Source organism: Erpetoichthys calabaricus, chromosome 2 (assembly GCF_900747795.2).
Source record: "Erpetoichthys calabaricus chromosome 2, fErpCal1.3, whole genome shotgun sequence".
NCBI classification, from domain to species: Eukaryota; Metazoa; Chordata; class Cladistia; order Polypteriformes; family Polypteridae; genus Erpetoichthys; species Erpetoichthys calabaricus.
In genome coordinates, this window is record NC_041395.2 from 151,612,717 (window position 1) to 151,628,912 (window position 16,196).

At 38.2% G+C, this 16,196-nt stretch overlaps 1 protein-coding gene across 4 annotated transcripts in view; it reads right to left on the reverse strand.

The window, feature by feature from the left end:
* Positions 1-16,196, reverse strand: part of sphkap (SPHK1 interactor, AKAP domain containing) — a 487,158-nt gene that overhangs the window by 13,109 nt on the left and 457,853 nt on the right. For 3 of the 4 annotated variants that reach the window (XM_051923012.1, XM_051923011.1, XM_028794642.2), the window contains 2 exons: positions 13,261-13,431; positions 2,233-2,319 (listed from right to left, as the gene is read on the reverse strand). In XM_051923012.1, the coding sequence (XP_051778972.1) occupies positions 2,233-2,319; positions 13,261-13,431 (258 nt within the window). The remainder of the gene's footprint in view (positions 1-2,232; positions 2,320-13,260; positions 13,432-16,196) is intronic. The other variant, XM_051923013.1, reaches the window with a different exon arrangement.

Here is a 16,196-nt window from a genome sequence, read left to right on the forward strand (position 1 = left end):
ACCTCTTTTCATGTGAAAACATCAGAAAAATAGGAATTTACATAATTAATATTACCCATACTGTTCCTAATACACTTTACCTCTTGTGCAACTGTTCTTTTAGAAATAAAACACTAAAGGACTCTCTTTGAGTCACCTTATACATTTTCTATGGTATGTCTTCCAACTGCCATTTACTTTAGCTGTGCTAATATCCTTTTGTGTTTCATGTATTCATAAGTCCTGTTGTTAACACTGAATTTATTTGAATTGTTTGTGCCCTCCATTTGCTGTTTAATATGAAGATTTCTAATACTTCTAAATCTTGGAATTACTGTATCTTGTCCTACATTCTATGATGATATACATGAAACCTGTTGCACCATTACTCAACTGCCTCCACACTTAAAGGTTTGGCCAACATTACTGTTTTCAGACTCTGCTGAATTCTTTTTGAAAATTTCCTTACTAAATATTACATTTAATGGCTTTAGTTTTCATGTACACGTTCCTCCGGAGCACTGTAAAGCAATAATCACCTTGACCTGTGGATTCTTTTTTTAGCTATTGCAGAGTATTCCATCTCAATAATCTTCTCCTCTTCATGGTATTTTTACATGCTGACAATATCTATGAATTCTTGATCCCGTGTTTTACTTTTTATAAGGTTTTCCCCCATTTCCCCTACTAGTTAAAGTCCTCCATTGCCAAACCATTCCCTGTAAACTTGCTTTCTGAATATTAATAAAAACCTGCATATTGATCCTTCTATCTGGTCTCTATCAGGTCTCTTTTCTTGCTAGCACCTAGTTGAATCCAAATATCCTCACTGGCATATTTTTACATAATCTTGAATTCAAATCATCTCTTATGTAAATGGCCAGCACCCTCAGCTTTTCTATTTTATGCTACATTAGGCTCATCCCCATTTCTGGGAAGTTGCTGCCATTTCCCATCCCTAATGTTTACCTGACTGGCAGGGGACAAAACCTTGTGTATCAGAATGGTTCCCAATGTCTATTAAGGACATGGTACATTTGGAAGAATGCTTATCTCCATTTTCTGGTGTTATCCAGATCTCCATTCCTGCTGTAACATTATATTTATGTTCACCCACATGTAACTCCAATTATTTTTTTTTATTTATTTAACACAAAGCTATAAGCCAAGAAGGTTTTTGGGCTTCAGCTTCTTTTTCCACTACAGTGAAATCAAACTTTTCTGAACTTGATAACTGATCTTATCCTTTATTAAATCTAAGCATTGTGTCGAGCATGTATTTAATGCACTCATGCAAATGTTAAACTGAAGAATGAAATAGAGAAGAAAAAGGTTAATAATTTAACTTGTATCATAAAGGCATCTTTAGTCACATTTATGGATCCATGCAGTGGGGTTTAATAAAAGTAAATAAATAACACCTCCCAGTATCTTAGGGTCTCTTTAGTTTCAAAGTACTTGCAGATAAACACATCTAGACATATGTGTAACTATTTAAAGTTCATTTTATCAAGTGTCTTTCATATATCTAACCAAACCCTTGTATACCCTCATTGTGGCTTTCATTTTCAATACCAATCCAGCTGTGCAGATTTCAGCAAAATGGATCATAACATGTTTCATTATTTATTTTCTATATGTTATGGCTAATTATTTTGTAAAAAAATGTAATGTATCTTATATAGGGATTAGTGGCATGACCCAAGAAATAAAGTAAGTTTAACATCCATCCATTGTCCAACCCGCTGAATCCGAACACAGGGTCACAGGGGTCTGCTAGAGCCAATCCCGGCCAACACAGGGCACAAGGCAGGAACCACTCCCGGGCAGGGTGCCAACCCACCGCAGGGCACACACCCAGCACACAGTAGGGCCAATTTAGAATCGCCAGTCCACCTAACCTGCATGTCTTTCGACTGTGGGAGGAAACCGGAGCACCCGGAGGAAACCAACGCAGACACGGAGAGAACATGCAAACTCCACGCAGGGAGGATCCGGGAAGAGAACCCAGGTCCCCCAACTGCAAGGCAGCAGCGCTACCCACTGCGCCACCGTTATTATTATTATTATTTTTTGTCATTTATCATGGAGCATGCCAGTTTAACCAACAGTTCATAGTTTGCATTTCACTGGTAAATTGCTTTTCAAAAATATACAATATGCCTTGTTATGTAGATCCCCTTAAACCTTTCCTTGAAAATGTTAATTAAGGACACAAATGGTTAAAAAAAAACATTGACATGAATTTTATACCTAATTATAATACATGGTGCTGTAATTTCAGGAAAAACCTCCAACTCTATAAGACCCAGACTGCTTGATGTACTGCTGTTTCCATTTCTGTAACAGAGAAAACAGAAATAAATTGGAACAGTGGTATTGTACATGTACACCATTTATAACCTTAGATAAGTTAAGTAGTTAAATAAATGCAGTGTTGAGACTGGTATAAAGAACTTAGCGTGTTTAAGGAAAACCCTCTGCACTTCAAATTAAGAGTAAGAAAAGCATTTTAATTGTGGCTACAAGTTATATTCTTTCCATTATTCACATGAAGAGCTCCATCCAGTGGAATATTTGGTAGGGAATCACGTTGTACATGGCCAGATCTTAGACAACACCCTCATGTATTTTCTTTTTGGATTGTTAAAAGCCTGCAGTCATCCCAAATATCCAGATTCTGATGTCCATTCCAAATGTTATTGAGACAAGCTAACAAATCACCCATAAAATGAAGACATTCACTAAAACTGTGAGTGAAGGAGAAAAGAGACAATTCCATTCTTTTTTGAAGTAAACACTTTGGTGACAGAATAATTAAGCAGAGTTGAATGGGTGGATTTCTTATTTTGGATTCAATTACATCTGACTAAGGAGACACTTTGCAGTGATGTTATAACTCGAGGGTGGTAGCAACTTTAAAAGGCGGAATTACAGGAGCATTTGAGCAGGCTAAAGAGAGTCAAAATGTTTCTCTGTGAACCAAAGAACCAGCATACGTAAGCTGATCAATGGGAAAATGTATGATTAATTAGAAACCTTGATCGACTGCTTTAATTATTTATGATATTCAGGAGCATAGAATGGCCTAATCCATACATTTCATCTTCTCTTGTTTGCTGTAAAAGAAGTGCAAAAATATTGTTAGTGGCCCCTGCCCTCATTTTTCTTTAGTATCAGTAACCAATGAATAAACAGGTGAGCACTTCTGTCTGCCAGTAGGTAAAATAGTAAATGTTCTTTAAATTAAAAAAAAGCTTTGTAATGGCTAAGGGGCAGCACCATAATCCTTGGTGTCATCGTGTAAAATCTTAAACATTACCCTCAAAACCATTTCAATTTCTTCAACCTTAGTGTTTTAGCCTACTGTATGAATGTATTAAACACAAGCAAAAGCAAATTTAATAGTATTAATCATAACCTAAAGGAAAAACATCAGTACAGTACAGGCTGTCAACAATGTATATTTTACTGAAGGAAAGCAATTATTTGTTTTACTTTCAAACATTTCAGCCATATTAATAGTAGAACAAAGACCAAGTCCCTTTAACAGATATGATTGTGTCCCCATTGGGTCCAATTTTGTTATACATATGCAGTAAAGTCGACTACTCTCACTTTTCCCCTTGGTGTTCATTTTACCTCCTTGTTTCCGAGTGATGGCTGCTGTTCTGTTTAATTAGTCAGTCTCACATTTAACCAGGGCTCGCTTGATCTCAAGTCTGCTGAGTCCCTTGTGCACTCTTTTCTCTTTTTAATAGGTCTGCTCTATCATCTATTCGCTTTGATTTTGCCAGTTTTGTCTTTGTCTGATCTGTGTGCTCTGCTTGGCCTTAATCACTTGTACAGCCAAATGTTTGTTTGTTCTTAAGTTTCTTGCCTCCTGGCATCAAACCCATATTGTCACAACATTTTCTACTCCCCAAACTGAGGATAATGCATACAGTAGGTGGGAAAAGAAAAGTCAAATCTCCAAACACTGTTGGGCTGCCACACCTGTTCAAAAGACCATAGGAAAGGCCAGGATGGTGTGTGTGCCACAGTGCAAAGTTTTGAATATCCACAGACTTTTTATAGGATTATCCAGTACCACTCTGTTTGTGTGTGATTCACTGAAACAGGGCGCATGATGTTGGAGTAATCTATAAATGGAACAATCTGCAGCCACAGCTTGCTGGCTTCAACTGTGCCTTGTGCCACTGTTGTGCATGGCTACTCTAAGTGAGTGGCACACTAAAATAAGGAACAGAATGTGTGTTTGTTGCATGGCTGTCCACAGGCTATGACATACATAAACTGTTACTGAGGATGCCATCTGAATTTCTGACTCAGGCTATGCTTATTATACTTGATGAATGACATTACGATAAGTGGCAGTCCATCCTGCGATGGTTTCTGTCTCCTTGCAGTGATGCTGCTGGGATGTGCTGGGGCTTTCCACAGTCCTAAAAGTTATCATATTTTACTTTTTGTTTTTTGTATTACCTCTTACACTGGATATGGATCTACATTGGATTTAACAATACATAATTTGAGCTTCTTTCTTTAGCTGATCAGAGCTGTCAAGACAGGAGTGCACTGAAAATTGCACTTTTACTTTTACTGCAATACAGACTTTGTCAAACACTTAACATCAGTCTTCTTTAACTTGACTCCAGTAGAAACTCCCTATGAAGTTTCACAGGTCATCCAAACACTGTAGGCTCAGACAACTGTGAGCAACAACATAAGGAGCAAACACAGCTATTTGGAGCAACAAGGGACTGAATTTTGAGTGCAAAATACTTTGATTTTATTTTAATATGAATACCATTAATATATAAATGCACTGACCTGGAACTCATTCATTTCTTTCAGATTTTTCTTTGAAAAGATCCTTTTTTAAAGAAAGGATCCATGGTAACGATGGATAAATGCATTTATGATAAATGTGTGAGTGTGAGTGTGAGCACATTCTCTGGCATCCATTCAAAGTTGGGCCCAATGCTGCTGGAATAGGCCAGGGACCCTAACCTGAATAAACGGATAAGAAGATTTCCAACTACTGTGAAGCAGTGCCCACTTTAAGTAGGCAAACTCTGACTCATAGCTTTAGATTTCTAGAGGTGGGCACTATTTGTGTAAAGTGTGAATGTCTTCCCTGTGCCTACATGGATGTCTCTCTGAATATTTTGATTTTTCTCAAACATCCAAAAGATGCACGTGTTAGTGTAATGTCTGCAAGCAGACTGGGTCAGTACTGAGAGAACAAATAAAGAATGAGTGTCAATGCAAAACGAGAGATGAAAATCGTGGTGAAAAAACAACAGCAAAGAAGTCGTTTAGTAAGAGTTTAGAATCCAGAATTTAGATGAGGATGTAATTTCCTGGAGAACTTTTTCAATCATTGCGTCGTGCTATGGCTTTAGAGGACTTGCCTCTAACAATGAGCACATTTACCTCAAAGATGGGAACTGTAAACCAAAAAACCACACCAAAATGGAAGACAAAACAGTTTAAAAAAATCATTGAACTTCAAAACGAAGCAGAAGTTCCAGAATCAGACTAAGTGACGCAAAAAACAGAAAAACAAGTGTCCGATTGCCAAAATCAATTGAGAAAAGCATATACAAATCCAGAAAAAGGTGTCCATATTTAGCAGACTAACTGAAGACTTTAAAGCAGACATATGTTAGAGTGAGTGTGGGTGTGCATTAGTGTGACCTGCCATGGACTGGCAACCCATTCACAATTGGTTGTGCCTTGGGTCAAATTCTGCCTGGATAGACATATGTTCCATTCAACTCTGAATTGGATAAGGTGGGTTTGACAATGGAAATTCAGACAGGGGTTAGAAACTATCCAATACAGTATTATTTATTCCAATAGCAGCAGTATGAAAGAATGATGCATTAACGGTAATAGCAGTAATAAGAATAGTAGAAATGACCCTACAATGGAACACTGAAGAATGAGTGAAAGGGGTGAGTACAGAATTACAGAATGATCAGTTGGTGTCATTGCTGGCAGAAACAGAGTTAAATAATGTTGACACTTTAACTGAAGTATCAAGAATTATTACTAAAGTAGCGATATGAATGGAATTTTAGATGTATAGTAGGAGCACATTGTATTAGTAACACCACATGGAACATAACCTAGCATCTGTGATTCTGTGCTGTTATAGAATTCATATGCAGTATTATAATTACAAATATTAACAAATCAGGCTTCAGAGCCATTGCTTTTCAAGCCTACTCCTTCTGTTTTCAAGGGCACAGAGATCTATTTAAACATCTTCCACTATCACTGAAGCTCATAAGGCACATTACTGTGTGTGTGTATGTTAAAGGCTCCCTGTTGTGTGGTTTCTTCCCTGAGCTGCTGAGGTGGAAGTCCAACTTTGTACTTTCCTCAAACTGTTTGCCCTCTCATTGTAGTGTTTTCAACTTGCGAATAACTGAACAGAATATAAAAGCCCCACACTAGCAAACTGCTACTTTAATTTGTCAAACTGTATACTGGATCTGACTTATATCTTACTTACTGCATTTGTAAAGTTACTCACACTGAAAAATCTTAATTCCAGATATGAGATAACATTTTCAAACCTGCTAAATCCAATTCAGGGTCAATGGTGACCGGTGGTTATCCAGGCAGCATAGGATGCAAGCATGGGATCAGCCCTGAGACTGGGTGCCAGTCCACTACACAGCCCAATCCCTTACACTCACACAGGGGCACTTTGGAGTCACCAGATCAATTGCCCTGCACATCTTTTCAGGAGGTGTTTTGGGGGTGTGAAAACAGGAATACTGGGAAGAAAACCCACAGAAACAGAGGGAGAAGATAAAAATTCACAAGGATACCTACCAGAACTGGGATTGGAACCCAGGACCCTGGATCCATGTGGCATTACCACTGCACTGCCAATTTCTAGAATAGCTTTAAGATAAAGTGTGCCATCTAAAGAATTACAGAAGGCCAAAGCATTAACTGTTAGGCAGCAGCGGCTTCCTTTAATCATGACAGAACTCATTTTATTCATTACTATTCTTCACTGAGTGATGAGGTACTCCTCTGTCATGCCCTCATGTCCTGAAGATATTCTGTATCTGTTAAGGCATCTGCTCACTGCATTCCTGCTGTCTGTACCCCTTGATGCCTGTCAGGTAAGCGGTCTTGCATCTCCTGACACAAAGCTACACTTTAGCGCACTGAGTCAATCTTAATAAATGTCAAGCCACCCAGGCAGCAATACAGAGGGATGTGCTCTATATTAGCAAGAGAGAAGATAACAGTAGATAAGTGGAAACTCAGGGGACAAACTGAACTGAAAGTCACGTCCAATCTGGGCATATCAAAGGTCATACTTAGGATTTCTTGAGGCTGTGCACATATTTTCTGGTATTGCTTTTTATAAGAATCATTTTTGACTTGTAAATCAACATATGACGGATGGCACTCTAAAGAGCTGGAACAGCAGCAGTCGGGGTAAGGAGTGTGACTGGAAAACACAAAGGTACAACACTGGCTGACTTTAGCAGGTCGCATGTCTGCCTATGTGGTTCAGTAAGCTTTGCTGATACATACACATAAAGTAAATTGGGAAGTGACTCACCACAAAAGTGCTACATTAAGGTAATTTTGATTAAGAATGCATTAATGCTGCTTCTTTTTTTCAGTTAAACTAATTACCAAACTGAAGTCAAATCAAGTAAACTTTATTGTCACATATACTCGGTATTATGACATTTGTATTTTCATGTCTCCTCAGAACATTTGAAAATAAAACAATGTGTGAGGAGAACATGTAACAAATCACCACTTTCTGGTGCCATGGTTTACAAGGCTCTCTGTTTATTAAATAGACTTGTGTAGCCTTTACATGACAAAATTGGTTAAAGTGTTGGAATTAAACCACCGAGCTGCACATTCCTTTCTTACTTTTATTCACTGGGAAGAGATCAGACATACATTTACTGTTGTTGTATGCCAATACTGACAACAGCATTGGGTGGAGATGTTATAACAATGCAGGACGGCTTTGGAAAAGGCACTTCCAGAGTTTGCTGTAATGCAGTCACCTATTGGTAAGTAACAAGACTAACTGACTAGCAAATGCACTATAGCCCCATCCTAAAGTGTTACCAAAAATGCTATGTTCAGAGCTGCAGTATGGCACACAAAAAATATACTGTATTTGCCATCCATATTTTAAAGAAGTGTTCTTGAAATAACTTAAAATAAGTAGCTAAACAATGAAGCACAATCCTGGTTTGATTCTAAGTCCTACATTTAATGCACTTTAAATTAGATTCCATCCATCCATTTTCCTAACCAGTGTAGGATCATGGGGCAGCTGGCACCTATCCCAGCAGTACTGGGCACTAGGCAGGAAAAACACCATTGTAGGGTGAACACACACACTGCCACAGGGGCCAATTTAGCAACGCTAATCCACCTAACATGCATATCTTTGCACTGTGGGAGGAAACTGGAGTAACCAGAGGATTTTTTTGGATGTGGACATGGAGAGAACATTCAAACTCTACACAGGGAACACCTATTATAAGATAATAGCCCGGTTTCCTAGTTGTGAGGCAGCAGTATTACCACTGCTGTCCTTATATTGGGCTCATGAAAATTAATTAAATTTAATTATTTATAAAAAGTCCATGCACTGAAGAAGTAGCTTTAAAAATAAACAGCAAGATGATCCCAGTGCTTACATTGGAGACATTTGTTTTATAGTTGGTTATTGTCATGTTGAGCATAAACAAATTTTTATGTATCACCTTTTATAGGGAACACTGTCCTGAAGCAGCTTATAGTTAAAGGGATGCAGTATAGCTGTTTATATACATTTTAAAGGTGACACACAAATCTGTTTGGGTTCAGCAAATGTGTTAGAGGTAAAGACTGAACCATCAAGGATGTGGTTTGAAGTCTAACAACAGCCACCAAAAAATACTATGCTCCTTAATTGTATGTACAGTTAAATTAAAGCTGTGTCATTTTCCACCTGTGAGACAGCAGTAGTACTATTACTGTCACATATACTGATGAGCAAAATCAAACTGTAGTATATTCCCATTTATATATTATGTTTTTAAGTTAATCTGAGTGAGTAATCTATCAGCCTGTTTCACTGGGTTATAAATATGACGTGACACACCGGCCAAATTCCCATAGTCTCCATCAAATGGGAAAGGGACACAGTAATGATGTGTGACAAAAGGTTGTTAAGCTGCAGAAATCAGGAAATGACTATAAGATAATAGCTGAACAGTTGAAAGTGCCCATTTCCACTATCAGAACAAGTTTTAAAGCAACTGGACATGTTAAGAATTGGCCTGGTAGAGGACATGTGTCTGTATTAACCAAACACACAGTGAGGAGGAAGGTTCAAGAGGTCAAAGAATGTCCAAAGATCCCAGCTGTAGAATTGCAGATGTTAGTTGGGCTTTGGGGTCAGAAACCTTCCAAAAATACAACCAGACACCACCTACATAACCACAAGTTGATTGGGAGGGTCACCAGAAAAATACCTCTGCTGTCACCAAATAACAAAGTGAAGTGTGTACAGTTTCACATATGAAACTGGGGCTGTCAATCAGACTGAACTCTATGGTCAGATGAAACATAAATAGAGATTTGTAGCCAAAATAATACCACAGATGGGTTTGGCGTAAACATACAGAAAAGTACCTCATCCCGACTGTGAAGTATGGTGGTGGATCGTTGATGTTGTGGGGCTGAATTTCTATCAAAGGTCCTGGACAGCTTGTTAGAGGGCATTATGGACTGCATCAAGTATGATCAGATAGAAAACCAAAACCTAACTACTGTACCTCTTCCAAGAAGCTTACGTTGGGCTAAGGTTGGCGTTCCAACAGGATAATGATCTAAAGCACACCTCAAAATCAACAGAAAATGTTCACTGACCATAAAACCTGAGGTATGAGCTGAAGAGTAGAGTCAATAAGCGTGGACATCAAAATCTGAAGAACTTAGAGAGATTTTATATGGAGAAATGGTCTCAGATCCCTTGCCATATGTCCTCCAAGGCAAAGGGGGGTGGGGGGAATGGGACTGCACAATTATTTTGGCACACATATACTTGATATTTGTTTTACGACACAAATTTCTTTTTCCATTCAATTCTTTTACTTCATTCAAAGGTTTGATTTGTGTTACTATTTTGATTGTATAATGACAGGAATGACCAATAAAGACTTTGTTTTTACAGCTCATTTCCCTTTTATTTATCAAGGTTGCCAACATCATTGCCCGGCACTGTAAATATGTATAATTATGACTAACCAGTTTAGCTCCAAACACTGACCAACTTAAACTAACACATGTCACAAGCATTTGGTTCCTAGCTCTCAAAGGCTAGAGATTTATTAGAAAGCAGCATATGCAAAACCATATACATTTGGGAACCTAGATCATTAAAATTGTCAAAAAATCTATATTTACTTTTTACTTTAATAAAGTATAATAAGTTACTATACTTTATAATTTGTGGAAAAAGGTGAGGCTTGAGCAGTTTTGAGTAAAAAATTCTATTTTGTTTAGCTGATTTGTTTTTTTGTGTGGACTGAAAACTATGTCAAGCATGAGTTGATTTTATTACTAACAGTATGATCAAATCCATCAATCAATCTGTCTTGAAGACCAACCAAAATATCAAGAAACACCAGCAGGCTACCCAACAGGCAGTCAGAATTACTGGCATTGACATCGCTGACCTGGCAAGCAGGTGCCAGAGGGTGATGTGGAAGAAAGTAGGATTGACCTCCACTGATGACCAGCTATCCACAGCACTTACCTCTGGTAAATCTGGAAGGTCAGGAGCTGTCAAATCCACTCAAACAGCATTAGGAATTCCTTTCACCACAATGCCATATGTCTTTATAACAAAAAGTACCTTTAGTATTAGGAGTTTATAGACTGTTCATGTCTGTGGTGGTCTAAATGTCTGGGCAGTAGTCTCCAAGCTGTTTTTCACACCCTGATTTGTAAAAACTGATTTGATAGGTTATTTAAATGCTCTGCATGTTTTGGAGCTTTTTTAGCTTTTATTCTGTCATTTCTATGTTTTATTTTTTTGAGGGTTCAACAGAACAAACAAATGTTACATTTTGCTTGTGGAAACTTGACTCACTAAAAATCATAAGCCTCAGATGCACACCTTAAAATCCAAATTTGCATTGCACTGTCTGTGTGCAAACTTCAAACAGCAAAATGTCACTCTGTATATTGCAAATGTGCAGAATATAAAATGGGTAACAAACATGAGCTGTTAGGGAACCAGGAGTCAAGTTGAATAGCAAGAAAACTACAGACTGAAGAATACAAATGCAATACAAGGGTAAATCAAAAAGTAAAGGTGATTTGAAATTTATGTGGTAACCACAACAGAAAGAAGCTGATGCAATACAACACTTTTACAATGGCTTATGGATGGTTCAAACACGCACAGTTAGTTTAATTGAAGCCACGGTCAAATGAAATGGGTGCTCTGCCATGAGATTGCACCAGTGTTGAACAATGCGCCATACTGAGAAATGAAACCTGCTAAAATTCATCGAGAAATGTTGGCAGATCAGTAAGCTGTTTGGGTATCCACGTTATGCAAATTCTATGGTACCCCAAGTTATCATGGACTGTGGTATATGCAGACTCATAGCTGATTTTCAAATGTGCAGCAGCAATAACAGACAACGTAATCCGTTTTTCTTCTCTGATGAAGGCATTTGCCATGTGATCTGAGCTTCTGTATGTGATGTTGATGGATGATCAGATCGAGCTTCAAAGGTTACATTTGTTCTTCCCGCATTAAACCTTTTTCCTCATTCATTATTTTTTTGTTGAGTCATGCTGTTTTTACTTCCAAACTGAACCAACATCCTTTGATGAATTTCATCAGGGTTCACTCCGTCTGTCCAAGAAATCTCACTATGGTTCGTTGTTCAACAATGTTGCAATCCTGTAGTGGAGCATTCATGTTCATTTGAACTTAGCTTCAATTAGATTAATGGCAGAGCACTGGACTGTGCTTGTTTGAACTACCCATAAGCCATTGTGAATGTGTTGAGTCAATTTCATGTATTGAGTTAATTTCACCATACTTTGTATGTGTTTCAATACTTCAACTACGAGAAATGAATGTTAACAGTTTTGTTAAGAAAAGTTTCATAGGCAAGTAAACAATACCTAAAAACTGCCTATTTAACACAAAATTCACTAAAGGTGTCAGTGAATGTGTCTATTTGATGTGGGCAACAGTGAATATCATACAAGTATACATTCTGTGTCTATAGATCTGTATATTTCTTGTGGTTATGTAAATGATGAATTTTTATAATATACAATGTGAATCCCAGCCCAGTCAATGTCTGCTTAGAGTGTGCATGTTCTCCCTGTGTCTACATTAAATTTAGTCAGGGCATGATTACCTTTTCTCCACATCCCAAATAAGTGTATTTAGGGTTGATTTCTAAATGTAAATGTGTGTGCCATCCAGGACTGGTTACTGAATTTATCTAAGTTGGTTCAGGATAATGATGGATCAAATAAGACAGAAACAGGACAATTTGCTTGTAATTCTCCTGGAGAGGTGTTGGGGAGGCCAGATGGGGGCTCTTAACCTGAGGTCTGAATCTGGATCCCAGTGCAGTAAATGGGGACACTTTGCTGTAAAATGGTACCTCCTTTGGATGAGACATAAAATTGTGGTCCTGACTCTCTGTGGTCATAAAACATATTTGGGTATCCTTCGTTAAGATTGGGGTGTATCCTGATGTCCTGGCTAAATTGCCCACGAGAGCCTGGTCATTCAATCATCTCCTGTCTCTAATAAGCTAACTACCTCTCACTCCTTCACCAACAAACAGCTAATGTGTGGTGAGCGTACTGGTGCAAAATGGCGGCCATTGCATCATCCAGGTGGATGCTGCTCATTAGTGGTGTTTGAAGTGGCTCTCCACTCACTATGTAAACTTTTTGAGTAGTGAGAAAAGCGCCATATAAATGTAAAGAATTATTATTATTACCATTAAAGCTCATCATTTACACTTATGGCAGACATGTTGTCACTGTCATTCTGTTCAATGGACTTGAGACTTATGTAAAACTAAAAAAACAAACCAACAAAATCACATATACAGTATATGTGTGTGTATATGCGGTAAAACCCAGAACTGCAGACAAAGCCTTTCCTCACAAGACCCTTGCTGTGGCATACATAGCATAGACTGGAACTGTAAGTAAGAATGGTCACTGCGTACTGACCCTTCACTGAGCTGCAGATAGCTGCTGGTGTCCTCTGGAGGCTCCTCTTCACCAGTGATCTGGGACCAGCTCCCCGTGCTCTCATCGCTGCAGCTCAAATGGTTCTGGGACTCTTCCACTGCATGTTCCTTATCAGCGATCACACTGGTTAAAGTCTTGTAGCACAGGGTGCTAGAAAAGGAATATTTCAATAACCTCCATTAGTGATCTCATGAGAAGGCAGCTACTCTAGTAAGCTGAGTCAGGTCGTGAATTTCCAGTTTACACCGGCTACCGCCATCAACTTGACTTATCACAGCATCTACACTTCCACTGTAAATGTCAGTTGCTTTGGTCCATTAAGAACTAATTGCACATTTCAAGATGGATCATTGTAAAAGAATTTACTGAACTCAGCTTGTGCTTTATGCAAAACAAAAGAAATAAAAAGGGAGCTTTTGTGTTTTTTCACTGGGGTTTAAGTATTTTCCATGCCTCAAAAGAGCCTATGAAATGGCATGCTATCCAACTAATTACAGAGCTTTCGAGTTGCATATTCAAGACGCAGCAGTTTTTAATGGCAAGCTGTTGGTCATGAAAATTAAAACGTGTCCATTCAGCAGACAGCCACTCAGAAACTTTTCATATCACGGTGGGTTTAAATGAGGTCACCTGTGGCTAATCGGAATGACAAACTTTGAGCTTCAAGGCACTTTTATAGGCCGAGGGTGATACACCAGTAGCCTTTTTTGTACACCTTGGATTGCAGGTTAGACCTTGAGCAGATCAAGACAAATATATTGCTATCTTTTTTTTTCACCTTTCCCATTTCTAGGAAAATCCTAAAATAATAGTGGATAGTATAATGTTGTATTGATACTTGCTCTCACTAAGTCATACAATTTCCTATTTTATTTAATTACTGTACACCCTTTTTCTTCAGAATGAACAGAAACAGTGACTGGGCTGGGATTCAAACCCCAGACTTGACGTGGAGCCAACCGCTGTACCCTAGCAAACCAGGGAAGCTGCTCAGTTCACAGATTTGTGCATTCAGATTAGCCACTAAATGTAGAAAGAAAAAATTCAATTTATAAGATGGCAGCTTTTTAAAACTAAACTACTGGAGACAGTGGTTAGTGCTACTGCCTCACAGATCCAAATGACACAGTTCAACTCACAGTTTGTTACTGGCTTTTCAATTTCACACCACATTCCAAACGCATGCACCTTAACTGTAAATCCTAATTTGGCAGGGAACAAGTGAGTATGAATGAGACCGGAGACAGAATGGCTTCTCATACAGAGCTGCTTCCTTTCTTATGCCTCTTGCTCTTGATTAAAATCTGGTTTGACGAATTACATTTAGAAAATGGATGGAGCAGTGGAAGATCAAAAGTTTTTATCATAGGGATATTGCATGTTTGAGAGGAGAGGTGCAACAGGCATTGTTACTGCCTCCTAGGTGGGTTCCACCAAGGACTCAAATTATGTCCCTCAGTTCAAAGATGCAATGTCAAGATGTGTGATGACACGACTGCCTCTATCTGTGACCATGAAAATACTGGAACAGGAAAGGAAGAACATGTTTGTGGGAAAAAGCACGATCACAGGGGATCATTTTAATTTAAGCAAAAAGCATATTATGCAAATACCTTATTCTTATCTTATTGAAAATGTGTGCTTATAATTATAAATACACATCTAATTAATGCTTTATCATATTAATTCATAATCACTGTCTCAGTCATGCTTGTAAATTTATAAACCCTTATCCCAAAACATAATGATTTATACCACATGAAAAATGCATTTTTTCCTCACATGACCCCACAGTCTATCTTTTAAAAATGTAACTGCTTTGAGATTTGTATCTTCTAAAGTCATAAGTTCAATGGTTAAACCTTTTGATAATTTAGAAAATCTTGGTTTAACTGGAGAGCTATGACCCTGACCAGTCCAAGTTGTGCATTAAATGGACAACAGGATGACTTCTCCTTGCTTTGAAAACTAACCATCAGTGAAAGCACAACAGTCTGGCATGTGGCCTTGCCAGGAATTATGGACTAAGTACTTGCTACTAGGCATGGCAGAATATCATGGCATCTCCAAAGTGTCACAAACTGACATCTTTTACCTTTTTATATTCCTGAGCTCTGCATTGGTAGTTTGTGTCCATCATTAATTGTCTCTCTGTGGAAGGTGTAATATTAAATGAAGCTTGGTACTATTGTAATAGAAAGAAGAAGCAGTGCAAGTGAAAATACTTTGGAAGTCCTGCAGTTTCCCATTTGGATCAATTAAGTATCTATCTATCTATCTATCTATCTATCTATCTATCTATCTATCTATCTATCTATCTATCTATCTATCTATCTATCTATCTATCTATCTATCTATCTATCTATCTATCTATCTATCTATCTATCTATCTCACCATAGGCATGGTATTTTTCAAATAAAAACATAAGAAATTTGACAAATGAGATGAGATTGTTCAGTCCATCAAGCCTGTTTGTTTAGTTAATAGCTAAGCTGTCCCAGTATCTCATCCAGATGCTTCTTAAACGTTGCCAAGGCTTCAGTTTCAACTGCATATCTTGATAGTTTGTTCCAGATTTTTACACTTTGAGTAAAGAAGTGCTTCCTGACTCTAGTCTGAAATGCCACCTTAATTTCTGCTGGTGTCTTGGAGTACATGACTCACTGCTAAGCTGAAAGCATTCTGCTGGCTCCACTTTATTGTTAGCTTTGAGGATTTTGAAGATTAGCTCCATACACAGTCTGCTCGAGACAACATAGGTTTAATTCTCTGTGTCTGTTTGAGTACATGTCCTTAAGTCATGGGATGCACCTGGTTGCTGTCCTCTGCACAGCTTCAAGTGCTGCCATGTCTTTCTTGTAGTGTGGTGACCAGAACCACACAAAATAATCCAGATGCAGTCTCATCTGTGCAT